Here is a 27,400-nt window from a genome sequence, read left to right on the forward strand (position 1 = left end):
CTTAAAGGTTTCGCTCGGTTTAAAAAAAAACTTTCCAAGATTCTTAGTCTATAGCTAGGTTTCCATCCAATTGGTGACAGATTCTCATGCTAATTTTATAAAATCTGCATAAAAACGCGCATTTTCACACCAGCGATGTGTTTCCATCAAATTGACTTGTTGCGGATAAAAGGCTGTGCGTGATGACGTGGTGCATATAAAACAACGTTGCGGATAAAAGGCTGTGCGTGATGACGTGGTGCATATAAAACAACGTTGCGGATAAAAGGCTGAGAGATGACGTGGTGCATATAAAACAACGTTACGGATAACAGGCTGTGCAAGATGACGTGGTGCATATAAAACAACGTTGCAGATAAAAGGCTGTGCGAGATGACGTGGTGCATATAAAACAACGTTGCGGATAAAAGGCTGTGCGTGATGACGTGGTGCATATAAAACAATGTTGCGGATAAAAGGCTGTGCGAGATGACGTGGTGCATATAAAACAACGTTGCGGATAAAAGGCTGAGCGAGATGACGTGGTGCATATAAAACAACGTTGCGGATAAAAGGCTGTGCATGACGACGTGGTGCATATAAAATAACAGGCTGTGCCTGATGACTTGGTGCATATAAAATAACGTTGCGGATAACAGGCTGTGCGTGATGACGTGGTGCATATAAAATAACGTTGCGGATAAAAGGCTGTGCGTGATGACGTGGTGCATATAAAACAATGTTGCGGATAAAATAAAATAACGTTGCGGATAAAAGGCTGTGCGTGATGACGTGGTGCATATAAAACAACGTTGCGGATAAAAGGCTGTGCGTGATGACGTGGTGAATATAAAATAACGTTGCGGATAAAAGGCTGTGCGTGATGACGTGGTGCATATAAAATAAAGTTTGCAGTTAAATTCCCATGTAACAAATAAAGAAATACAAGTTAAATTGGTTTCTATCGCATATTCAACCCTACTGTTGGTTTTGTCACAACAAATGTTCCATTATATATAGCGAATGTGCCCACTCTGGTCTTCGCATTTGTGTGCTCTAACCAACAGCTTGCAGGTACAGTGCAGGTAGGATACATACATGCTAAGAGCATTCATTTTTCCCCCTTGTCAAACAGCCATCAAGCGTCAAACCTCATGTCACCAGAATAAGATCCTCAATATTTATTGGAAAGGAGCATCAAGCTCATCACCGTGCTCTTTCACCACCCTGTGAAGTTGATCATCATTTATTTAATCTGTAGCCTAATAAACTGCATGCTTCCCCGAAGTCGTAGTGGGAGGACTACACAACATATTGCGTTACTTCAAGTTTACTTCGATATGATGGTTATTATATCAATTGTTATTATATTTATTTGTGTATAAAGGGGTTTCAACCGTGCCTGGCTACCCAGACGCCTTGCCTCGACCAAACGGTACACCACGCCCATGGACATTAGTTTCTTCTCTGAAATTAGTCTAGATCCGAGTACCTCCCTGACGCGTCACCGAATGTGAACATTCCGGGCCATTGATTGGTCCAGAAACTAAATCGGTTGGGCCAGAGCCAGAACACACGTGGGTAAAGCGGCAGATTGAACATTCGTCATTGGGTTTGATAATCTGATTGGTTGGAGAGGATACAATCGATGATGACTTTTGTACAATGCCAAGCGTCACCACAAATGACTTCCAATGATTGCAGACTAACGTATGTAGCGAATGAAAGAGCAGCGGAAGAATTTAGTGTGGGTCACCAGTCTAGTTTCCAATGCCATTTCTAATTTTACAGACAAAAAGTTCACCTTGTCTAGAGTATTTTGTTTAGTCAACATTTGGAACGTTTAGACAAAATGTGCCATTCAAATCAGGCCTGTCATGACATTTTTTATCCGACATGTACTTTACTCGCATAAAAGGATTTCAGGAGGCCTCCCGAGTGAGCGGTCTATTTAAAAAAATAAAAATTGGCTCTAGCAACTACTTCACGCAGGCCGGGCACCTACAGGCTGACTTCGGTTGTCAGTTAAGCGCGGTTTGGCAGTTCATGTTTTCGGAGGACGCACGACTCAACCTTCCCCTCTCCCAAGCCCGTTGGCGAGTTGCAGCAATGAGACAAGATCGTCATAATGAAATTGGGCAGAAAAAAGGGGTAAAAAAATAAATAAATGGGTGGAAACCTGGTTCACTCAGTTTTTCCACCTGAGCAACATTTTTTTTACTTTACCTGGGACCCAACAGCCCATAAACAGAGCCTCTAAGCCATAAATCGATTGGTAGGAATAGTTGGAATAGTTGGGCGAAACCTGTAAGGCATAGGGCTTGGGGAGGCTTTCAGATAATAGAGATGAATGGCCTCTCTCCAGTCAGAGGGTGCATCCCAATAATCTCTCCTTCATCCTGAAGTGTGCACTTGTTCACTACTCCCCAAAAATATAAACGCTTTGGATTAGTCTTGGCAAGGGGGAGTTTTCATATACCGGTCATTTCCTGTCAAATCCATGAAGGGAAGTGAACAAGTGCACACTTTTGGAGAAGGGAGGAACGATTGGGACGCGCTCAGAGCAGGCCTGATGGACTGTGCGACACCTCCCTGCACTGTGGCTGGCGGGCTCAGCAAAGTGCCACCTTGTGGTACCTGTGTTCTCCAGCAGGGTCTTTGGGGTGTTGGGCCTGTTGATGATCTCAACCAGCTGGTGCAGCACCATGGCCACGTATGGTTGCATCTCAGCACCTGGGGAAAGGCGGGAAAAGGTCTGTGAAGGAGGCTGTGTGTGTGAGTGCAAGTGTGTGTGTGACTTTTGTGACATTTTGCGAACACTCACCCATTTGTATAGATATCTCTCCGATTGCCCATGTTGCATTATTGCACACCGATATCAATTCTGGGTTCAGATTAGAGCCTAATATAGGCATGAAATCAGCTGCACAGGAGAGAGAGGCTTATATCATCAGTAAATGATAACCTGACGTTTGGACTACGAAGCGGTGTGTTACTGTGGATTAAGAGAAAGAGTACTTACCAATGCACGGCTTTACGTGCAGGAAACAAGCCTTAGTCAGGTCACCCAGCAAAGCAAAGGAGCTCTGACGCACCTCAGGCATTTTGTCCTGAGTGGGAGGAAGAGAGAAAAGAAAAAGGAAGAGCGAGAGAGAGCGAAAGAGGGGGAGATGAAGAGAAAGGGGAAGACAAAGGAAGAGAGAGAAAGAGAAGGCGAAGGAGAGAGAGAGGAAAATAGTTGGGAGAGGAAACAGTAAAGAGATTAAGAGAGAATTTGTCGATAACAACAAATACAATTTTTTCTAAAAGTAACATTTAATGTATAGTAACTTTACATTAGCGGCAGTGTCAAGACAAACAACTGTGATGGTAGTTTTTGGTGCTTCAGAGAATTTTCTGACATCTTCGTCCATGTTGGCCTACACTATAGGCTATTTATTCACCACCTGAGGAAGTGGGAACTCAAAACACTTAGTGAGATTGCTAACTCTAAATATGATATTGTTGCTAGATAGCCATGTAGGCTAATTGATTAATCATTCTGTAAATGTAGCTTGATGCCCTACACAAACTTTCCAGTGTTAGGGCTAGGCTACTATTCACTGCAAATGGTGCACTGCGCTCTTTGGGCGCATCAAAACCATACTAACTACAGCCTTCTCCGGATGTAGTGGTGCCATGAACTCAATATTAAGGAGGTGAGAAATACATGATAAAAATCACGGAAAGCTGCGACTCTCCTCTATGTAACTAGAACAACAGTAGTTGCCTTGAAAACTGTATTTTTAGCAACGGTCATATGCTTGTTCTTCTCAGAATGCATCTCTCCCTCCTTGAGCAGAGTGGGGAGAGATTGAGAATGGCTCGCTCACACAGCAGCCGACAGCGAAACGGGGTCAGGCAGATACAGTACCTTCATAGCAGGAATCAACATAATCCATAGGCTATTCCTGTTGACCAAATAATGGTTTTAGAACAATCTACAGCAACTTTGTGTAGCAAAAAATAAATAAAAAAAAATAAAAATAAAAAAATAAAACTGAAAATGACCGATGTAAACTAAATGCACCGGTAAGAGGAAGGCAATGGCGGTGATTTTCGGTTTATCGTCACGGCTCTAGATGAGGACACAGGTTACCTGCATGCACTGGTACATGAGCGTTAGGATGTTGCTACGCGCGACCAGCTGCTCGATGTTGTCGCCCAACCCTTCTGCCAATCCACTGAGTAGGTCCAGGGCCACAATCATAAAGTCCTTATCAGGGGCCTCGTACTGGTCTGGCTGGGACTGGTGGAGCTGGATGATGGAGGGGGGGGGGGGGGGGGGTACAATTAGATGCCACATTCCCCAGGCATGACGCCCTACTGCAAGCAGAAAGTCTTCCGAACATTCTCACACACAATCTGTGCCAATGGTGTGTTCAGTGCCAACTCACGCAGCCAGTTGGCACAAACAATATATTGCTTACAGGCAAGAAAACAAGCATTGCGCTACACAAACAAAGTTACTCATGCAACAGACAGATTTAGGGGAGCCAGAATCCAGGCCAAACATTTACATAATTTACGAGACAGACACTTGGTAGGGTGTGGACCTTTAAAAATGAATATTATCCATTTTAGAATAAGGCTGTAAAGTAACAAAATGTGGAAAAAGTCAAGGGGTCTGAATACTTTCCGAATGCACTGTATGTGCACTGTGTGCGTGCGTGCCCGTGTGTCTCACCATAGTCTGAGCGAGGGTCTTCTGCACCAGGTTAACACAGCGTTGGTACACAGGTTCACAGTAGGGCAGGAAACCACTCTGGAGAGCCGTGGCTACTGACGAAAGGCACTGAGAGAGGGATGATGAGAGAGCGAGAAAGGACAAATGCGGGAGGGGGAAGAGAGTTGGGGGGATTGAGAGAAAGGGGATGGGACGAGAGAGAGGACATAAGAGGAAGAAAGAATATTATTCTTGATAACCTCAGTTACAGGAAGTAATTCATCGTTTTACAGGGTAAGCATTTGTTGTCGGTAAAGAGTGAGAAACTCCCCTTGAGGCTAGTGGATTGGTCTGATTAGAGGACAGTGAGTAGGGCTGCAAAAGGAGGGTATATTACTGGAAACTTTTCAAAGTTTAACAGTAAACTACCAGAATTGGTATCATTCAAGGATTTTATTTAATCTACCGGCCCTTTTGGGTACATGAGATTATCACAGGTGTCGGTCATTATCTATGGCCCTATGTGTGGCATGTACATGTAAAGTATATGAAATAATTCAATAAGATGATTTTAAAATTAAAATATAATGACAAAGCTGTAAAACATCCCAAATATAAACCCTAAATGAATACCATTGGGGTTTCATGAGGGTTTCAATGTGAAATATTCTTTATATTTTCTTACACACTTTTTTTACCATGTCAATATGTGACTCGTTTCAGGAAACTAGGCATATGTCGCGCATCACTACTTTACAGGAGGCATTTGAACATTTTTTAAATCAAAATGCATTTGCAGAAATGCCTTCTGTAACTTTCTTGTGCCTTAATAACAAACGATGCCATCTGTAAATACAAATCAAATGGTTACATTACAAGTCAAGTTGGTTTAGCCACAGAAAAAGTCACGAACCTTCCCACTAGCCATGATCGGCTGAGATAATGGATGGGCTGGAGATGCCGAGTGTTGAATTCGGATTGGTCTGCCATGTAGCATGCTTTGGTCTATAACATGAGCTGCTCAATATGTATAGGTTTATCCTTTCTAACGCAGATTTTTTTAAAGATATCACAAAGAATTGCATAAGAATTTCTAATGCTCTCCACTTTCTGGAGAACAGAGTTTTGAGATCAGTGGAATGCCCGGTGAAAGCAGAGTATGACAGCTAAAGAGATGGAGAAGTTGAAAAGACAACACACAGAAGGCTGTTGTATAAAACAATTGTCTCCGGATTACATCTTCAAACTAAGGGCAACCGTGGCATCCATGACAGAGGGGGAAGCGTTCATCTATGTATACGGCTAAGAGAGTCTAGCTAGCTACATTCAGATATTATACATTTCTAATTGTCAGAAAGTAATTTTCATTTCTAGTTCAAGTGTACTGTTGGCAAGCTAGCTAACGTGTATGATCTAATGTAGTAATATTATTCATATCTCAGATCTATTTTCATTGCTAGTTATAGCCTAATGTTAGCTAGCTAGCTAACATTGAACCTAGCTAGTTTGTTGGCTTTAGCTACCAGCAGATTCATGCAGGGTAGTAAATGTTATGAGTTGGGATTATTGTCCATTGTTTAGCTAGCTAGCTACTGCACATGTGTAAACAAAAGACTCCACTATGCAAGTAACCATTTCACTGTACCGTTTACATCTTCTGTATCCTGTGCATGTGATAAACATGAATTTTATTTGATATAGAGTGTGTTTACCAGCGACGGTAATGTGAAGAACATGCCCTGCACCAATGTCATATTAGGATATAACGTTAGGCCAAAGAGACAGTGTCCAAGTTCTAAAATTCTCTGGTAGAATGCCCTGCTTTTACTTCGTCAAAACTCACGACCGTAAGCTATTTTCTGTAATGAGCTCACCATTAACTTGTAAATAATTATCTTGATGTCAGTTTATTTTCCTGTAATATTAAAATACAAATCAGCTCAATTTAAGACGTTGTCAGCTCCAGTTGAAGTGGGAAGTTTAAATACACTTAGACTGGAGTCATTAAAACTCGATTTTCAACCACTCCACAGGTAAATTTTTACAACAATTGTTCACAGACAGATTATTTCACTTAATTATTTAACTTAATCACAATTCCAGTGGGTCAGAAGTTGACTGTGCCTTTAAACAACCTGGAAAATGATGTCATGGCTTTAGAAGATTCTGATAGGCTAATTGACATCATTTGAGTCAATTGGAGGTGTATCTGTGGATGTACTTCAAGGCCTACCTTCCAACTCAATGCCTCTTGACATCATGGGAAAATCAAAAGAAATCAGCCAAGACCTCCACAAGTCTGGTTCATTCTTGGGAGCAAATTCCAAATGCCTGAAGGTACCACATTCATCTGTACAAACAATAGTATGCAAGTATAAACACCATGGGACCACACAGCCGCCATACCGCTCAGGAAGGAGACGCGTTCTGTCTCCTAAAGATGAACGTACTTGTGTGAAAAGTGCAAATCAATCCCAGAACAGCAGCAAAGGACCTTGTGAAGATGCTGGAAGAAATGGGTACAAAAGCATCTATATCCACAGTAAAATGAGTCCTATATCGACATAACCTGAAAGGCCGCTCAGCAAGGAAGAAGCCACTGCTCCAAAAAGCCAGACTACGGTTTGCAACTGCACATGGGGACAAAGATTGTACTTTTTGGAGAAATATCCTCCGGTCTGATGAAACAAAAATATAACTGTTTGGCAATATTGGCCATCGTTATGTTTGGAGGAAAAAGGGGGAGGTTTGCAAGCCGAAGAACACCATCCAAACCGTGAAGCATGGGGGTGGCAGCATCATGTTGTGGGGGTGCTTTGCTGCAGGAGGGACTGCTGCACTTCACAAAATAGATGGCATCATGAGGCAGGAAAATTATGTGGATATATTGAAGCAACATCTCAAGACATCAGTCAGGAAGTTAATGCTTGGTAGCAAATGGTCTTCCAAATGGACAATGACCCCAAGCATACTTCCAAGTTGTGGCAAAATGGCTTAAGGACTACAAAGTCAAGGTATTGGAGTGGACATCACAAAGCCCTCTGACCTCAATCCTATAGAAAATGTGTGGGCAGAACTGAAAAAGCATGTGCGAGCAAGGAGGCCTACAAACCTACTCAGATACACCAGCTCTGTCAGGAGGAATGGGCCAAAATTCACACAACTTATTATGGGAAGCTTGTGGATGGCTACCCGAAACTTTGAACAAAGTTTAAATTGTTTAAGGCAATGCTACCAAATACTAATTGAATGTATGTAAACTTCTGAACCCACTGGGAATGTGATGAAAGAAAAAAAAGCTGAAATAATTTCCTCTACTATTATTTTGACATTTCACATTCTTAAAATAAAGTGGTGATCCTAACTGACCTACGAAAGGGAAATTTTACTAGGATTCAATGTCAGGAATTGTGAAAAACTGACTTTGAAAGTATTTGGCTAAGATATGTAAACTTCCGACATCAACTGTATATGATATGGTCATTATTTGAACTGCCTAACAAGCTAGAAACTAACCAAAACATTGATGTCAAGCAATCTGTTGTTTTGCTACATAAGGCCGAATCCTGCTGGTCGGTCACATGTCTTTTTTGTCAATGTTTTGGTGTCAAACTGGTGGCAGTTGTGGAAAAAGTTGCAGAGTTCATTGAAAATAATGCCATTGTTGATTATATGCTTTTTTTCATTATGTAGGATACTTGTTCTTTAACCATATGGTCTATCTAATAGAAACTCATGGACAATAAGGACACAAATAAAAATGAAGACTATATGAATACATTTTTTTTTAAAGTTAATCAAGAATACATTTCCAGATTTACAATAGAGCGACATAGATTTTAGTTTAATTACCGTAATTACTTAAGTTTCCGGTAACTTTGGTAAACTACCTGTAGCTATGCAACCCTAATGGTGAGGCTCACCTCTAGTAAAGGGAACAGATCCTTGTCTTCATCCTTCAACTGGTTCCACTTTGCTATCAGTGGGGGCATCAGCATCTGAATGTACTCCTAAACACATACAGTAGTACACACATTAGCAATCACAATCCGACAGGCACCTGAAAGGGGAAATCAAATGCAAGTGCAGATTCTGTATTGCTCAAGTCATTGTGGTGTGTGTGGGAGACATTGGTGGAATGTATGTGTGTGTGTGTGTGTGTGTGTGTGTGTGTGTGTGTGTGTGTGTGTGTGTGTGTGTGTGTGTGTGTGTGTGTGTGTGTGTGTGTGTGTGTGTGTGTAAAGACGAGAATTCCTATCTGAACATTCCCCCCCCCCACACACACACACACACACACTTTGAGGTCACAGTGCATCTACCTCACCGGCTCTTTCACTTATTTAATGATGCAAGTGTTTTAGTTCTTCGGTCTGTCACATGTAGAATATCCTCAAGATGATTTAGTCTCCAGAGAAGGTTCCGTGTCGGCATTTAAAAAGCCGTAGTGTACCCTTACAAACAAACGGGCCGTAGCCGAGGCACTTTCATGGGTATATGACTGCGGGAAAATACAACTTCATTGCCTGGCCCTACTGTAGCATACATGCCTAATATGACTATTATTCTGCATTGTGAATTGATGTGGAATTGTGCGAGGGCGGGGCCTACTAAACTCAAATATGTTAGTTTTAATTGTTTTGTTTTAATTCTTAACCAGCGCATCAATCTAAATAAATCATTTTTTAAAATTCCCATCAAAATCCTTCAGTGTAAGCTGGAGATATTTTTTGCACGGGCTCCGTCTCAATCCACCAAATCCGCCTATTTCGGCCTTCCGCATCTGCAGTGGAAGGTGGCCGAGCTACAGCAGTGTTCGTCAGCCCATGAGTCATCCTAAAAAAAAATATATAAAAAAATAAATCGGTCTTCTCACAAAAACGTCTGTTAGCATCCAAAAGGTTTGGTGGAAAGGGGACTCTCACGAACACGAAGGTGTTCTCAGTTTTGCTCTACAACCCCCACAAGTGTCACGGGACTGTCTGAAGGTAACCCATACAAATAAATGGAAGTATGAAGGTACAGTAATTTAGTTGTGGGATGTCTCATGGTCTGACAAACACTGCTGTAGCTCGGCCCCTTTCACCGCAAATGCGGAAGGCCGACATTGGCAGATGCGGTCGATTGAGAAACATCCATGCAAAAAAAAAAACGAATCTCTCTAGCTTAAACGTAAAGCAAAATGTTCCATTTATCACATCCCTAGTATTTGTGTGTGCTTCTGTGTGTACCGGCTTGTTGAGGTGGTGTCCCACAGAGTCAGCGAGCGTCCCTATAGCGTCATACAGTATGAGCAGGTTCTTGTGTTGGTACTTGCTGAAGGCAAACACCAGAGTGTCCAGAATATAGGCCAGGTAGGGAACCAACTCTGTACACGCTTCCTCTTCCAGAGTGGCAAAGGCACTGAGAGGGGAGAGAAGAGGAGAGAGAGAAAGGGGTGAGAGAAAAATAAAGGGTAGTTTGGAACATAACTTTGCAATCAAGCTGTTCAAAAACATTTGATTGGGTCAACCAAACATCAATGATCATCATCTTTACTTCCACTCCCAAGGACAGTCATCACTAGCTTTAGTGGGAAAACAAAAAGCCACTTATTACTGGTTATCTATCGATCAGTTACAAAGAAAGAAGAAAAAAAGGACACATCTGAACAAAAGTAACCACAGCAAACCACATACTGACCGCAACTGAACCACAGTCAACCTCCCTCTCACCTGCAGGCGGCCTCCTGCACCCTCTTGTTTGAGTCCAGGATGCGTTTGAGCAGCTCAGTCATCAGGGGCTTCAGGTAGGTGTCAGGTGGCTGACTGACCACCCAGTGGGCATACCGACTCAGGGTCCAGCAGGTGATGGAGCGCACCAGGGCCTTCTTATCACTCAGACACTGCACCAGGTGGGGGATGAGCTCTGGCAGGTAGGCAATCATACCCTGCATACAACCTGCGAGGACAAAGGTGGGTGTTATTACTATAATTACCATGTATGCCAATGATGTCTGCTGGTTTCAAAGTTTACATATAGACGATATTGTAGCACTTCCAGGTGATTCTCATCCTCCCTCCAAAGTCTCTTTCTCCCATCTCTTTCGGCATAACACTTCCTTCCCTTTCTCTTCCCTCGGGTTTCTAGTAGTCGCCCCCCGACCTTAGGGGTTAGGGTACTATAACAGGGCCTTACCCTCAGCGATGGCCCCCAGAACAAGTATTCCAGACTCCTTGATGACCCACTCTGGGTGGAAGAGGAGCTCTTTGAGGAGAGGCAAGATAGGGAGGAGCAGGTCGTCTCTGAACACGTTAGCCAACACATCCAACGCCGCTGCTGAACACTTACCTGAAAACAGAGAGAGAGAAGGACATGTGAGTATAGAGGGGTACACAGAAAAGCACCCTTGCCCACAAAAAAAGGTCAACAATATCGATGGTATATTGTACATATGTGGGGTAAGGCTGGAAGAGAGACGCCAAGATAAAGACAAAAGCATTGGACTTAAGTGGATGGAGATTGGAGGGGAGGGAGAGAGAGCTAGAGAAATTGTGAATGTGGAAAGAAAACCGAGTAAGTGTTTACATACCACAACAGTCAGAGGCTGGCACTAAGATAGCATTGAAAGAGCTGTATTCCGCCATTAGCAAACAAGAAAACGCTCACCCAGATGCTGCGTTCCTATTAGCCGGGGACTTAAACGCAGGGAAACGTAAATCCGTTTTACCAAATGTATATCAGCATGTTAAATGTGAGACCAGGGGGGGGGGGGGGGGGACAAATTGTGGACCACCTTTACAACACACACACAGACGCATCTCACCTTCCATTTGGCAAATCTGACCATAATTCTGTCCTCCTGCTTACAAGAAAAAATTAAAAGCAGGAAGCACCAGTGACTAGATCAATAAAGTGGTCAGATGAAGCAGATGCTAAGGTCTAGGACTGTTTTGCTAGCACAGACTGAAATATGTTCCGGGATTCCTCCGATGGTATTGAAGAGTACACCACATCAGCAATTGGCTTCATCAATAAGTGCATCAATGACGTCGTCCACACAGTGACCGTACGTACATACCCCAACCAGAAGCCATGGATTACAGGCAACATCCACACTGAGCTAAAGGCTAGAGCTTCTGCTTTCAAGGAGCGGGACTCTAACCTAGAAGCTTACAAGAAATCCCGCTATGCCCTCCGACGAACCATCAAACAGGCAAAGTGTCAATACAGTACTAAGATCAGGACACCAGTTCTGACGCTCGTCGGATGTGGAAGGGCTTGCAAATCCATTACAGACTACAAAGGGTAGCACAGCTGAGAGCTACCCAGTGACACGAGCCTACCAGACAAGCTAAATTACTTTATGCTCGCTTCGAGGGAAAGAACACTGAAACATGCATGAGAGCACCAGCTGTTCCAGAAGACTGTGTGATCACGCTCTCTGCAGGCGATGTGAGCAAGACCTTTAAACAGGCCAACATTCACAAGGCCGCAGGGCCAGACGGATTACCAGGACGTGTACTGCGAGAATGCACTGACCAACTGGCAAGTGACTTCACTGACATTTTCAACCTCTCCCTGTCCTAGTCTGTAACACTAACACATTTCAAGCAGACTACCATATCGCCTGTGCCCAAGAACACTAAGGTAACCTGTCTAAATGACTACCGACCCGTAGCACTCACATCAGTAGCCATGAAGTGCTTTGAAAGGCTGGTCATGGCTCACATCAACAACATTATCCCAGAAACCCTAGACCCACTCCAATTTGCATACCGCCCCAACATATCCACAGATGATGCAATCTCTATTGCATTCCACACTGCCCTTTCCCACCTGGACAAAAGGAACACCTATGTGAGAATGCTATTCATTGACTACAGATCAGCGTTCAACACCATAGTGCCCACGAAGCTCATCACTAAGCTAAGAACCCTGGGACTAAACACCTCCCTCTGCAAGTGGATCCTGGACTTCCTGACGGGCCACCCCCAGGTGGTAACAACACATCCACCATGCTGATCCTCAACACAGGGGCCCCTCCTGTACTCCCTGTTCACTAATGACTGCACAGCCAGGCAGGACTCCAACACCATCATTAAGTTTGCCGATGACACAACAACGACGAGACAGCCTATAGGGAGGTCAGAGACCTGGCCGTGTGCAACCTCTCCCTCAACGTGATCAAGACAAAAGGAGATGATTGTGGACTACAGGGAAAAAAGAGGACTGAGCACACCCCCATTCTCATTGATGGGGCTACAGTAGAAAGTTGAGAGCTTCATGTTCCTTGGTGTCCACATCAACAACAAACTAACATGGTCCAAGCACACGAGGACAGTCGTGAAGAGGGCACGACAAAACCTATTCCCCCTCAAGAGATTGAAAAGATTTGGCCTGGGTCCTCAGATTTTCAAAGGTTCTGCAGCTGCACCAGAGAGCATCCTGGCTGGTTGCGTCACTGCCTGTTATGGCAACTTGTCTGCCTGTTATGGCAATTTGATCACTCTATACCAAGAGGTGTCAGAGGAAGGCCCTAAAAATTGTCAAAGACTCCAGTCATAGAATGTTCTCTCTGCTACCGAACAGCAAGTGGTACCGGAGTGTCAAGTCTAGGTCCAAGAGGCTTCTAAACAGCTTCAACCCCCAAGCCATAAGACTCCTGAACACCTCAATCAAATGGCTACCCAGACTATTTGCATTGTCGCCACCCCCCCCCCCCTTTTACACCGCTGCTACTCTCGGTTGTCATCATCTTGGCATAGTCACTTTAATAACTCTACCTTCATGTACATATTACCTCAAATTACCAGTGCCTCTGCACATTGACTCTGTATCGGTACCCCCCTGTATATAGTCTCGCTATTGTTAATTTACTGCTGCTCTTTAATTAGTTGTTACTTTTATTTCTTATTCTTATCCATATATTTTTTTTAACTGCATTGTTGGTTAGGGGCTCGTAAGTAAGCATTTCACTGTAAGGTCTACAACAGTTGTATTCGGCGCATGTGACTAATACAATTTGATTTAATTTGAAAAACAGATAGAGGTCCACTCACGGAGGTTCCAGTCAGAGATGGTGTCATCATCTTCCAGCTCATCGTCTTCATCGTCATCTTCCTCAATGCCGTCCCGGTCACCCTCGTATTGCTGGGCAACCGTACGGGAGCGGTGGAACCTGGGCCTGATGTCCTGCTCGTTGTCAGGGATGGCCTCATCATCCTCCTCCACGTCACCCTGACACACACTCACACAATTAAACCCACAAGTCTCACTAAAACACAAAGTTAGACACTCGCAAGTGTACACAGACACACACACATATGCAATTCAAATTATTTATACTACTTTAAGACATTGAGCTGCCTTTAGGCTGTAGCTGGGTAGCTGTCAGTTAACCTATCAGACTATAATCTTACAAGCAGACAGAGACCCATACATATTTATGAATCTTTAAAAATGTGTATAATTGTAACCATAGTGACAGGTCAGGGACAGGTTATACTCAAACCTCAGGACCAACACATACCCAAGGTTGAGACAAGAGTCATGCACAGCAACAAGATTGATATGCCTTGCAATACCCTCCACCCTCTCCCTCCTCCAGGGTTGAGGTGTGATGTGTCTAGTACATCTTAATCACAGTCTCCAGTGCAGCAGCAGTCTAGCAGCCCATAGATCCATTTCCTGGCTCACACTCGGAGCAGACTGACCTTGAGCAGAATGATGTCGATCTCCGAGTACTTCATCCCGTTGACGAGCACCGGAGTCAGCCTGAAAATAGACAGGGGATGGAGGGTAGGGGAGAGGGGGCAAGGACAGGCCACATTTACACGTCAGCATTGTCACCATCGTGTAACAGATGAGCTCTAACAGCTATGTCTCTTGAGCAATGGCCGGGGTGACAGGATGAGGACAGTACACCCAAGGGTGAGGTCTAGAACAACTTAGTGTGGGAATGGAGCAAATGTTATAGCTAAAGCTTTGATATGGAGGCTGGTGTTGTACTGTGCATGTGTCACAAAGCGTTTGTGCTGCTATGACCGTCTTTGTTTTCCCATATGCCATATCTAACATTCTTGTAGTATCATCTGTGAGATGTTCTCTCTGTGTGTGTGTGTGTGTGTGTGTGTGTGTGTGTGTGTGTGTGTGTGTGTGTGTGTGTGTGTGTGTGTGTGTGTGTGTGTGTGTGTGTGTGTGTGTGTGTGTGTAAATTGTGTTACTCACTTGGAGAGGTGGTTACACAGAACGTCCTTACATACAGGCTGTTCAGCCAGGGTCAGCCAGAACTCACAGGCCTCCAGAGCCACATTCTCATCCTGGTCCTGAGTCCTTTGCAGCATGTACTGAGAAGGAGAGTACCAGGGGAAAATGTGTCCTTTTGCATTATACTTGTAGTGCACTTCCTCCATCAATATTCAGGATCCATTCCAAGGCCACAAGCTGGGCAGCCACAATCACCTGATTATGGATCAAGTTGGGAAATATAGCTTTTGGCCACTAGGTGGCATCTTGAGCTCATGTGATGAAAGACTTGGCTGAACCCATTCTAGTCTCTTGGTTTGTTTTTCATCTCTATATCCCTCCCCACGCCCTGTCCCTTCATCTCAACCGCCTATATCCCTCCCCCAGTCCTACACCACCCAGCCCGACGCCAACCAGCCCCAGTCCTACGCCAACCAGCCCTAGTCTCACCTCTATAATGTTGTGCATGTGTGGTAGGAGACGGTCCATGCGGACCTCCAGCAGCATGACCAGAGCTCTGCACACGTTCTTCCTCACCTCCGGTTCTTCATCAGTCGCCAAGGCAAATAAGTTCTACAGGGAGGGAAGGGGGTCAAACATTGTACACCTATGTACCCACACTAGTCTCAAAGGGACTGTCATTCCTCACTTTACATTATTTGTAAAATAATAATAATAATAATAATAATAATCCCATTAATATTGAATCGCATTTCCAATCTTAAAGACAAAGGGAAGGAGACGAGATAAGGACATATTTTAGGGCAATTGAGATAGAGCCAAGGAAAGGTTACTTGAGTTCAGACATTAATGTCTTCATGTGCATCCTGAGGTCTGACCTGTACCACTTCCAACTACTGAGCCTCTAGCCATCTACCAACCACCTGAGCCTCTACTGACCACAGCCATCTCCTTTTACTCAAAGCCTGCTATCAACTCTGGCCTTCAGCCTGTTATCACATAAAGAACTCCAGTGAAAATAGCTTTATAAAAACACCCTACAGAAATAAACCAATTTAGAGTATGCAAATCAGATTCCATGTGACCTGTCCCTCTTCTACGCCGAGTGCCCGCTCTCTCACCCCTACACCTAAAGACAGAGGGACTTTCAACAGCAGCCTTTTCTTTATCCCTTATCCGCCTGCAATATTCTTCTGCCTGTCATGTATTGTCAACGTCACCGTGCTGGGTGCATCTGTCCTCATCCAGGGCCCAGCTGGCTGGAATTTAAGCTCATCAGTGGTTAACCTGATCTACTTCCAACGGCTTACCAGCCCTGATCCAATCGGAGGAATTGGGGTTTGTGTACTGAACTGAAGCTAGGGTAGAACAGTGTTGTGCTGCCTAAAGGCTCAGAGCTAACCCACTAACACACTGCACTAAGGCCATATACCTGCCTGCCTGGATGACGCCTTCTGGGTCTTAGGGCTGGGGTGGGTGTGTGATAATCTAATGGCTATGTGTGATGGTCAGCAGAGATGTTGTGTGTGTCAAGGGGAATATGTGCTAGTTGTGTGTTTGTACGTGTGGTGTATGACTTGCTTACATAACTTAGGGGTCACATAAGCCTCATACCATACCACGTGTCTGACTTTGTGGGCATATTAGAGAGTTACAGGGCTGTCTGGGGGTTATGAGAGGTCAGAGTGTATAGGTCAGAGGTCACTGCGGGGTCAGACTTGCCTCAATGAAGCCATCGATGTGCAGCATGAGGGCCTGGGTCCTACTTATGATGAACTGGTTGACGCAGGCGATGGCATGAGACCTGCAACACAACATGCCCTTTAAAACCTTAACTTCACACAAGACAAATTCACATGATCCCCTCATCAACGCTGCCTCGGTCTCTGTTCCTCCCCCCACCTCCCTTTTCTCCAGTCTCCTATCTGGGATCTCAGACCTTGATAACACCAAAGGATGGATACAAATCAGAGAGAAATTTTAATCTATAAGCCTGAGGAAAGAGGGTTGTGAGGGGACATTTTGGGTCAAAGCGCCTATGAATTTCTCTCAATTTTTTTTTTATAAATACTTGGCTATGGGTTGTTTTGGGACCGATTAGAGGAGGTGCAAAGTGTTGGCTCCCCCGGGAGTGAGGAGTGGGGGAAAAAGGCAAGGCTGTGAGAGAGAGGGAGGTACAGTACACTCATACTAGAGTACAGTCATTCCTTCTAGGGACTTTTGCTTACCACTGTGCTTCAGCTTGCTGTCTGTGGTCTAGGCCAGGTTATTATAAGTCACTTTATAGTGTGTCCAAACAAAAATGCATCTTTTGACCAATAGGTAAGATATGTTAATTGGATAGATATTCCTCTAAAGAAAACCAATGGTCCAAACCTAATGTCTTTATCATAATCCGTTCAAAGGTTATTGGAGTTTTTACCCTTTTATGATGGCCAAAATTAGGGCAACTAAATCAATGGAGGCCAAAAAAAGACAACAAAGATATAATAGTCAGCTAGGCTGGATTCTGTACACGAACTGAGGCTAACTAACTGAAAGGCTCACCGTTGAACTAGTCATCTTTCTTCATAAAATCCAGAGGACATAAAACAATAGAGGTAAGATGGATATGACATGTAGTATTTTCACATTTTATTTTACACTATTCATATTAGTGCACCCTACACATTGTGACAACTGCAGTAAAAAAAGGCTTTATAAATATATTTGGTTTAATTTGAGTGCCTGATCAGGCGGTAAGGGCTGTTAAGGAACCTCATTGGCCAAGGAGTGAGGACTGAAGGAGAGACAAGGCAGTGAGCAGGGGGAGCGGGAGAGATAGCCAGTACCTGATCTTGGGGCTGCTGTGCTTGAAGAACTGCAGAAACTTTGGGATCATGACATTGAGCGGGCGGTCCAACATGTCACTGTCCAAGACCTCTGCGGAGTCCTCACAGATTTTCTGAAGAGCTCCAAACGCCCCCTAAAAGATAGGGGGGGGGGGGGTGGAGAGAGAAAAAGAGTGAGAGATTGAAAAATAGCAAGAGAGAGGAGGAAGGGATAGCGAGATGAAAGGTGAAGGAGGTGAAGGGTTAGCCAACATGTTTCAGGGCCAGACAGACAGTCGCCTCAAAGACAGAAGATGGAGCAGAGACCATATGGACAGGAAACATGTCACACTCCATCAATCCTGAGTCAACCTATAAAAAAGGACAAGTACTATATCTAACGTCAGCACAAGGACACAAACACATAAACCAGACCCGGCTGGCCAAATTAGGAAATGAACAGCAGGAGGTACTGATGAATTTGACGGTTAAACATAAAAACAGCTACACTATAGGCCTAGTCAAGGGAGAGGCAGTCAGTGTGTACTGTAGTCGCTTTATAACAACTGAAGTAAAGAACGTTTTTACCATAAAGGTAAACAGCGCTTCCGTGATATACAGTTTGGTACACACTCACAGTGAGCACACACACACGCTAAACATGAGTCCAGCAGGTGTCCACTTGGCAGAGCAGCTAGATATACACAACGAAAAGTATGTGGACACCTGCTTGTCGAACATCTCATTCCAAAATCATGGGCATTAAAATGGAGTTGGGTCCTCCACAGACGGGACCGCCGAGTGCCGAAATGGTCTTTCCTCGGTTGCAACACACACTACAGAGTTCCAAACTGCTTCTGGAAGCAATGTCAAAAGAGAACTGTTCGTCGGGCGCTTCTTGCAAAAACCCATTGCATGAAACTCCCGACGAACAGTTCTCTGTTGACATTGCTTCCAGAGGCAGCTTGGAACTCGGTCGTGTGTGTTGCAACCGAGGACAGACAATTTCAGCACTCCGCGGTCCCGTCTGTGAGCTTGTGTGGCCTACCACTTTGAGGCTGAGCCGTTGTTGCTCCTAAACGTTTCCACTTCGCACTTAGTTGATCGGCGCAGCTCTAGCAGGACAGAAATTTGAAAAACTGACTTGCTGGATAGGTGGCATTCTATGACGGTGCCACGTAGAAAGTCACCGAGCTCTTCAGTAAGGCCATTCTACTGCCAATGTTTGCATGGCTGGGTGCTCAATTTTATACACCTGTCAGCAACGGGTTTGTCTGAAATAGCCAAATCCAATCATTTGAAGGGGTGTCCACATTCAGTATACATAGTGTATCAATGAGAGCCACATGTGTCTATGCACTACGCTACAGGAGTGTCTTATTTTCCACACTTACAATGTATTATTTTCTCCCAACCTCAGTCACTCAATGACCGTGAGCCCAAAACTAGCAAACATCACAGCTGTATATTATATACAGTGCCTATTCACACCCCTAGACTTTTTTCCACATTTTGTGTTACAGCCTTAATTTAAAATGGATTACATTTAGAGTTGACACTGGCCCACACACAATACACCATAATGTCAAAGCGGAATTGTGGTTTTCAAAATGTTTACAAATTAATTTAAAACAATGTAAAGCTGAAATGTCTTGAATAAATATTCAACCCCTTTGTTATGGCAAGCCTAAATACTTTCAGGAGTACACATTTTTCTTAAATCACATTATAGGCTGCATGCAATAATAGTGTCATTATATTTTGAATGACTACCTTATCTCTGTAGCCCACACATACGATTATCTCTAAGGTCCCTCAGTCGAGCAGAGAATTTCAAAACAGATTTAACCACGGAGGTTTTCCAATGCCTCGCAAAAAAGGGCACCTGTTGGTAGATGGGTATAAAAAAAGCAGATATTGAAAATCCCTTTGAGCATGGTGAAGTTATTAAATTACACTTTGGATGGTGTATCAATACACCCAATCACTACAAAGATACAGGTTTTCTTCCTAACTCAGTTGCCTGTGCGGAAGGAAACCACTCAATGACTTCACCATGATGCCAATGGGGACTTTAAAACAGTTAGGGGGTTTAATTGCCGTGATAGTTTTCTCCTGAGGATGGATCAACAACATTGTAGTTACTCCACAATACGAACCTAACTGAGTGAAAAGGAAGCCTGTACGAAATACAAATATTCCAAAACATGCATCCTGTTTGCAACAGGGCACTAAAGTAATACTGCAAAAAATGTGGCAAAGCAATTCAGTTTTTGTCCTGAATACAAAGTGTTATGTTTGGGGCAAATCCAATAAAACACATTACTGAGTACCACTCTTGATATTTTCAAACATAGTGGTGGCTGCATCATGCTATGGGTAAACTTGTAATCGTTAAGGACTGGGGAGTTTTTCAGGATAAAAAGGAAACGGAATGGAGCTAAGCACAGGCAAAACCCTAGAGGAAAATCTGTGTCTGCTTTCCACCAGACACTGGGATATGACTTCACCTTTCAGCATAACTTAAAACACCAAGGCCCAAATCTACACTGGAGATGCTTACCAACAAAACTGTGAATGTTCCTGAGTGGCAGAGTTACAGTTTTGACTTAAATCTACTTGAAAATCCATGGCAAGACCTGAAAATGGTTGTCTAGCAATGATCAACAACCAATTTGACAGAGTTTGACAATTCAAAAAAAGAATATGCACATATTGCACAATCCTGGTGTGCAAAGCTCTTAGAGACTTATCCTGAAAGACTCACAGCTGTAATCTCTGCCAAAGGTGCTTCTACAAAGTATTGATTTAGGGGTGTGAATACTTATGTAAATTAGATATTTCTGGATTTTATTTTCAATACATTTCTAAAAACATGCTTTCACGGTCATTGTAGGGCAATGTGTGTCAATGGGTGAGATTATTATTATTTATTTTTTTAAATACATTTTGAATTCAGGCTAGAACAACAAAACATGGAATACGTCAAGGGTTATGAATACTTTCTGAAGGCAATGTACACACAAATAAGCACAAGCCCCTTGAAAAGCCCCATTGTCTAAATCTAATGAGGACATTGACGATGTAAGCCTGCATCATGTTTGAATGCACCTGATGATTTGCAGTTCTGTCTGTAAATAATGATAATGCAGCCCAGGGAAATATATATTCTGGGATTGACGGCAGTGGCAGACAAATTCAATATGCCTTCAGTCATACATTACACACACGGAGAGGAATGCAACAAAGACCACGGCGGCCGTGGCAGCGGTGCTGTCTGAGGGCCGTTTCCTAGGTAACCATTTCCAGGGCGGGCGCTCTTTCCTTCCAACCAGTCAGCTTAGAGACTGAGACCGAGACGATGTGGTTAAAGAAAATAAGGTTTCGGTCTGTATGAGAGACAGCCGGTCCAACCAAGGTTAAACCAAGGTCAGCAATGATATAGCTTACAAGGAAGTGGATGCAAGCCTATTAGGATGGAGACTGTGTAGGCAAAGGTTAAGGGCTATATCCAGGCACTCCACGTTGCGTTGTCCATAAGAACAGCCATTAGCTGTGGTATATTTGCTATATACACCACACCTCCTCAGGCCTTATTGGTTAATTGTTCAAATTCATTTCTGATTGGCTAGAAGGACATTCTAGAACAGACATTATATTTACTGGAGATACATGGGACAGCACTTTCTCAAATCAGATACTGCTGATCTGTCTGAACTTGCAAACACTCATGGGATTGCTAAAAATACAAATTTGGCCAGTTTCTAAACCTTTAGACCTGATGACGTGCTTCTGAACATGAGCTTAGCAAGTGTAGCACATGGGGATTTGTGACATGTACTCCTCAGCCTTAAAATGTCCTGCTTGCGTCGCCTCATTATCGAGCTTTTGGTGGCACGATCGGCTAAGACGCTTGAGGGTGGCCACGTGTGTTTGTGAAGTGGAGGACCCGAGTTTGCGACAGGAATAGGCCGAAATGAGAGGAAGTGGTACTCGCTAAGCAAGCAGTGTGAAGGCGTTTCCCCTAGCCAACGTCGCCATGACATCGTCTACAAATGTAATCGGAGATTTCTATTGAAGAATCAGTTTCTTCATACTGATACACTATGCTGCCCTAACTAGGGGTGTGAATGTTTAAACGGGATCGTTAACATAAAATCACAGTGCAGTTATCACAAAACTGCCACTAACAGGCCACGATCATCATCATCATCATAATCATCATCATCATGGTAAAAAATAAATGCTGTAAATTAGTAGGAGATATGCATCTTTTAATTGATATGCCACGGATAAAAAGTGCGCCGCACGTCATCGTCATTATCTGTAAGAAAAATGTCAGAGAGTGAGAAAGTCCTGTATGGCAATACGCTACTTTGAGAAGTTAGATGAGAGTGTGATGAAATGCAAACTTTGCGAAGTGGAATTGAGCTACAGAGGCAGTACAGGTGCAATGCTGAAAGGGATGACAACCCGTTTCTGCCAGAAGTGTGATAAGGAAAGGAGTGAGAAAAATCCCAGCGCCGATTAAATAAATGATTGCAGTAATGCAGTTGATATGCAGCCAATGTGAGGATGTTGGCTTTAATACCCTAATGGCATATCTAAAAACTAGCCTTGCTAAACGTTAAGACAGGGCTCACAAGTGGCGCAGCGGTCTAAGGCACTGCATCTCAGTGCTAGAGCGGTCTAAGGCACTGCATCTCAGTGCTAGAGCGGTCTAAGGCACTGCATCTCAGTGCCAGAGGTGTCACTAGAGACCCCGATTCAATTCCAGGCTGTATCACAACCGGGTGATTGAGAGTCCCCATAGCACGGCGCACAATTGGCCCAGCGTCGTCCGGGTTAGGGTTTGGCCGGGGTAGGCCGTCATTGTAAATAAGAATATATTGTTAACTGACTTGCCTAGTTAAATAAAATGTTTTAAAAAATAAAATGTTAGATGTCTATGAATATGCTGTCATACATCACTCCAACGAGCAATCACATTGATGATAACTGGAACATGAAGTAGGTACTGGCAACAGAACATGGAGTAGAGGCACACAACAGAGAACCTACAACGGCATTAACCTTTTGAGTGTAGGGGGCAGTATTTTGATGTTTGGATGAAAACGTACCCAAATGAAATTGCCTATTTCTCAGGACCAGAATATGCATATAATTATCAGATTAGGATAGAAAACACAAAATATTGTCTGTGAGTATAACAGAACTGATATTGCAGGTGAAAATCTGAGGAAAATCCAACCAGGAAGTGCTGTTTTTCCTGAAAGCTCTCTTTTCCATTGCATGCCTTCCCTCCATTTAAAAGGGATATCAACCAGATTCCTTTTCCTATGGCTTCCACATGGTGTGAACAGTCTTTAGACAGTTTCAGGCTTTACTTCTGAAAAATGAGCCAGAAAGATCACATCGCGTCATTGGATGGCTGGGTGCCAGCAGCGTTTTGCATGCGCCAACAGAATGAGGCAGATATGTTCTCTCTCCCTCTCTCTCCTATTGAAGAAGCTATAGTTCGGTTGAAATATTATCAATTATATATTGTAAAAACAACCTAATTTGATTATAAAAAATGTTTGACATGTTTCTACAAACTTTACAGATACAATTAGAATTTGTCTGCCCCGTCGTGACCGCTCGAGCCTGAGGATTTCTGAACATAACACGCCAACCAAATGGAGGTATTTTGGATATAAAAATCATCTTTATGGAACAAAAGGAACATGTATTGTGTAACTGGGAGTCTCGTGAGAGCAAACATCCAAAGATCATCAAAAGGTAAGAGATTCATTTTATTGCTTTTCTGATCAATCTACTTTGCTGCTAGCTGTTTGTAATGCTTGCTTAGCGAGTACCACTTCCTCTAGATGTCCTAACATAAACGCTTGGATAGCGATTGCCGAAAAGCTTTTTTTTTTTTTTAATCTGACACACAAGCTACGCTGTGTTTTGATATATTGCATTTGTAATTTCATGAAAATTACATATATTTTGTCATTTAATTTGACGCTCTGCAATTCAGCGGATGTTAACGAAAATGATCCCGCTAAAGGGATGAGTGCGCCAAGAAGTTAATACCACTGCACTGAGTGGGTGTGGGACAGCAGTAAGGTGTGTGCCGTCTGGTAGGGTTTCCACTAGTTACCACAATCAAAACATTTTGGGATGGGCTATATCGTAAACATTTATTAATTTAAGGTTAGGCATAAGGTTAGCAGTATGGTTAGGGTTGTGTTGTCTTCAGGGCAAAAAAAAAATGACCCACCACTATGTTAACTGCAGAGAAAACCCCCTGACATTTTTCAACTGGACCTTTCCTAGTGTGACCCAAAATTAGAAAAAGTGAAACATCGCCTTTGTTCATATTTCCATGAAAGCGGTTCTCGACCAAGGGTACAAATATTGTCCTACAGTCATTTTTGACCTGGCAGTTATAAAATCATTTACACACCACAAAAACAATGAGAAATTTAGATTGTGTGCTACTGATTGAACTCAGACAAAACTCTTGTGCATGTGCAGCATTTCCCCTCAGCGACCCCGCATGACTCAAGTTCACAGAAAAAATAAAACAATTTGACTAAATAAACTAAATAAACTAAATTTCTGGCAAAATAAACATTTCTTGAAAGCATTGTTTACTAATGGGGAATGCAGCCAGAGGCTATAAAAGGTGCTACAGATGACAGTCCCCCCAGTTCTCTCTTTGCTGAAGCCATGAGTGCATGTTTCAGTGCCCAACAGGTCGTAGACCTGATTTATTAAGATGTCCAGGAGGAATAAGGAAACCATGATTTAGAAGAGGAGGAGGTATCTGAAGAAGAAGATGGGGAAGAATACAACCCTGAGCATGATGCATCATCTTCAGATGAAGAAATACCCCAAGCTGAAAGAGAGACAGTTCTGGAAAAGAACAGCAAATTAATGGTCCTTGTCACCATATGACACCCAGGGCAGGATGGCAGCACAACATGTCATAAGGATGACCCCAGGGCCCACAAGACATGCAGTTGCCCATGCCCAGGACATCGCCGCAACATTCTACATGTCATCACACCAGCCATCGAAAAAAATCATCCTGGAGATGACAAATTTGGAGGGTTTCTGTAAATATGGAGACAACTGGAAAAGGATGGATGAGATTGACCTGCGTGCCTACACAGGGCTGCTAATCTTAGCAGGTGTGTATAGGTGCCAAGGCGAGGCTACATGTGGTCTCTGGGATTCTGAGTGGGTTGGGCGATTTTCCGTGCCACGATGCCACTGAGTCTTTCACACGTTCTCAAGAATGCTACGGTTTGATAACCATGAGTCAAGACCTGCAAGACGTGTGAGAGACAAACGAACGACCATAAGAGATGTCTGGGAGAAGTGGATTGAGCGTCTGCCAATCCTCTACAACCATGGGCCTGCAGTAACAGTAGATAAGCAACTGGTTCCATTCAGAGGTACATTTTTATTGTCATATCTGTAATGTAAGTGATTTTCACTGTTCATTTTATTATGTATTGCTGTAATATCCTTGATTTTTGTTATTGTTTTCTGTGACACTGATACTAAATTACTGATAGTAATCTCTTTTGTCAATAGGTTGCCGTCCTTTCCGGCAGTATATGCCCAGCAAAGTATGGCATCAAGATATGGGTGGCCTGTGACGCACAATCCAGCTACACTAGGAAGATGCAAGTCTACACAGGGAAGCCGACCAGTGGAGGCCCGGATAAGAACCAGGGGATGCGGGTTGTGCTTGATGTGACAGATGGACTGATGTCACCACAATGTCCCATGTAACAATTTCTTTACCTCTTATGAACTCAGACAGCAGCTCCTGAAGAGGAAGATACCATGGTTGGCACAGTTCAAAAGAACAAGCCTGAGCTCCCCCCTGCAGTCCTCGCAACAAGAGGGACAAGAGGCGCACAATTGGCCCAGTGTCATCCGGGTTTGGCCGTCATTGTAAATGAGAATTTGTTCTTAACGGACTTGCCTACTAAATAAATAAAAAACACAGGCTTTATGATTTTGTTACTGTGGCAACGACATGTAGATCGAACCCAGGACCGTGGTAGATTGAACTGCATTGCCCCCTAGCGGTCATACGTAGAACCACATCTGAACTCGTCACTTAACTTTTTGTATTTATGTTGTTTTTTTTAAATGGCACTTTAAAACGTTAAGACAAAATGTATATCCCTAGTCCTAACATTCAAAAAGGTTACCAAGATGACGTCCAACCAGGAAAAACATAGCTAGCATTCATTCATTTATTTTTGCGGCTTCTGATGACTGGGACAGGTGTGTGTGTGTGTGTGTGTGTGTGTGTGTGTGTGTGTGTGTGTGTGTGTGTGTGTGTGTGTGTGTGTGTGTGTGTGTGTGTGTGTGTGCAGCAGAGAAAGCAGGAGGGCAGTCAGACTAAGAGCATATTCCAATTAACCTGGACAGTCCTGGTAAGACTATGAGCCTTGCTGTGGGAAACATGCAAGAATTACAACTATGCAAAAGAAATCGGAGGCGGTTGAGAGAGAGAAAGAGATTATATATAAAAATAAACGTTATTACTCCTTTATCCTCTGTTAGAAAGCTATGTCCAGACAACAATGGTAGAGTATACAGTACAATGTACAGTGTCTGAATGCGAAAGCACTTGGTTGTTCGGTCAGTCGACCAGCACCTTCCAACCACCCGTTAATCACCACAGTAAAAACAGATCTCCAGCAAAATCTAAATTAAGCAATCAGCCAATATTCTATAAGCATGAGGTGACATCCCACACACATACCTGCTCTGGCCTTTTTATAGAGAGAGGGCCGCAGAGGGAAGAGGGGAAGAGAGGGAAAGGGGTGACAGAGGAGAATGGGAACAGGAAGGGGAAACGGGGAGAGAGGGGTAAGAGAGAGGGGTATTGCTGTGACAAGAGAGAAAACCGGTTCGGACGTGGTCTGCGGTCGTAGTGACTGCTGTGCTGACGGCCAGAGACATACACCTCTGTGGAGTTAGCATTAGGGTTGGGTGACATCTGGAATGACACATTTTCCCATCCTCACATTGTTGATATACGATTGTATAGTTTACAAAAAAGTCCCTCTGTACCCAACATCATTTCAAAACTTTAAACAAGTTACCACACCAAGTCTCAGGGATGGCTAACTCTGGAAATTCATTTGGTCTCTACGGAGTTCGGTAAATCAGCTTTCAATTTTCTTAGACCTTATTTTTGGAACAATCTTCAAAATCTTCTTAAATTTGATGTTTTGGTGCCTCTAGGCCAATTCAGAAAGCTGATTGAAGACCTTATTACTAATGAACGTGTTTGTGACAGTGTCTTTCCTTTCTGCTTTCGTTTTGTATTTAAATTTGGATGTGTGCATTTTCTGTCATTCAGGGCTCATCTGTAAAAGAGAGCTTGGTCTCAGTATGACTCTAATAAAATAAAAGGTTAAAGAAAGAAAATGAAGGCTATGGCATTTAGGGAAAATACAATTTGGCATGTTGCCCTGCTGTGTGCTCACTGCCAGACTACAGTCAAATTCAAACAAGCTAAAACAATCACGTGACATCACGATGTTGTCACCATCAACGATGGTAGACAATTCAATCGTAAAATTGCCAAACCCAGTTAGCATTTCCATTCCACACTGCGGTAGAATCTACTCAGCTCAGGGATCTCAGTGCAGACAGAGGGACTGAGATTCATCTAATACTTGGGAGAGCAGGAGAG

General features: G+C 43.4%; 1 protein-coding gene across 2 annotated transcripts in view; it reads right to left on the bottom strand.

The window, feature by feature from the left end:
* Positions 1–27,400, bottom strand: part of LOC124006845 (transportin-1) — a 63,846-nt gene that overhangs the window by 14,155 nt on the left and 22,291 nt on the right. For both annotated transcript variants that reach the window (XR_006833845.1, XM_046317042.1), the window contains 15 exons: positions 17,701–17,834; positions 16,592–16,673; positions 15,359–15,481; positions 14,891–15,009; positions 14,377–14,437; positions 13,723–13,900; positions 10,859–11,011; positions 10,396–10,621; positions 9,913–10,084; positions 8,608–8,694; positions 4,706–4,813; positions 4,118–4,276; positions 3,002–3,089; positions 2,804–2,902; positions 2,617–2,712 (listed from right to left, as the gene is read on the bottom strand). Coding sequence is in view for 1 of the 2 variants with exons in the window: in XM_046317042.1 (XP_046172998.1) it covers positions 2,617–2,712; positions 2,804–2,902; positions 3,002–3,089; positions 4,118–4,276; positions 4,706–4,813; positions 8,608–8,694; positions 9,913–10,084; positions 10,396–10,621; positions 10,859–11,011; positions 13,723–13,900; positions 14,377–14,437; positions 14,891–15,009; positions 15,359–15,481; positions 16,592–16,673; positions 17,701–17,834 (1,885 nt within the window). In the remaining variant the exon portion in view is untranslated. The remainder of the gene's footprint in view (positions 1–2,616; positions 2,713–2,803; positions 2,903–3,001; positions 3,090–4,117; positions 4,277–4,705; positions 4,814–8,607; positions 8,695–9,912; positions 10,085–10,395; positions 10,622–10,858; positions 11,012–13,722; positions 13,901–14,376; positions 14,438–14,890; positions 15,010–15,358; positions 15,482–16,591; positions 16,674–17,700; positions 17,835–27,400) is intronic.

Source organism: Oncorhynchus gorbuscha, linkage group LG20 (genome assembly GCF_021184085.1).
Source record: "Oncorhynchus gorbuscha isolate QuinsamMale2020 ecotype Even-year linkage group LG20, OgorEven_v1.0, whole genome shotgun sequence".
Classification (NCBI taxonomy): Eukaryota; Metazoa; Chordata; class Actinopteri; order Salmoniformes; family Salmonidae; genus Oncorhynchus; species Oncorhynchus gorbuscha.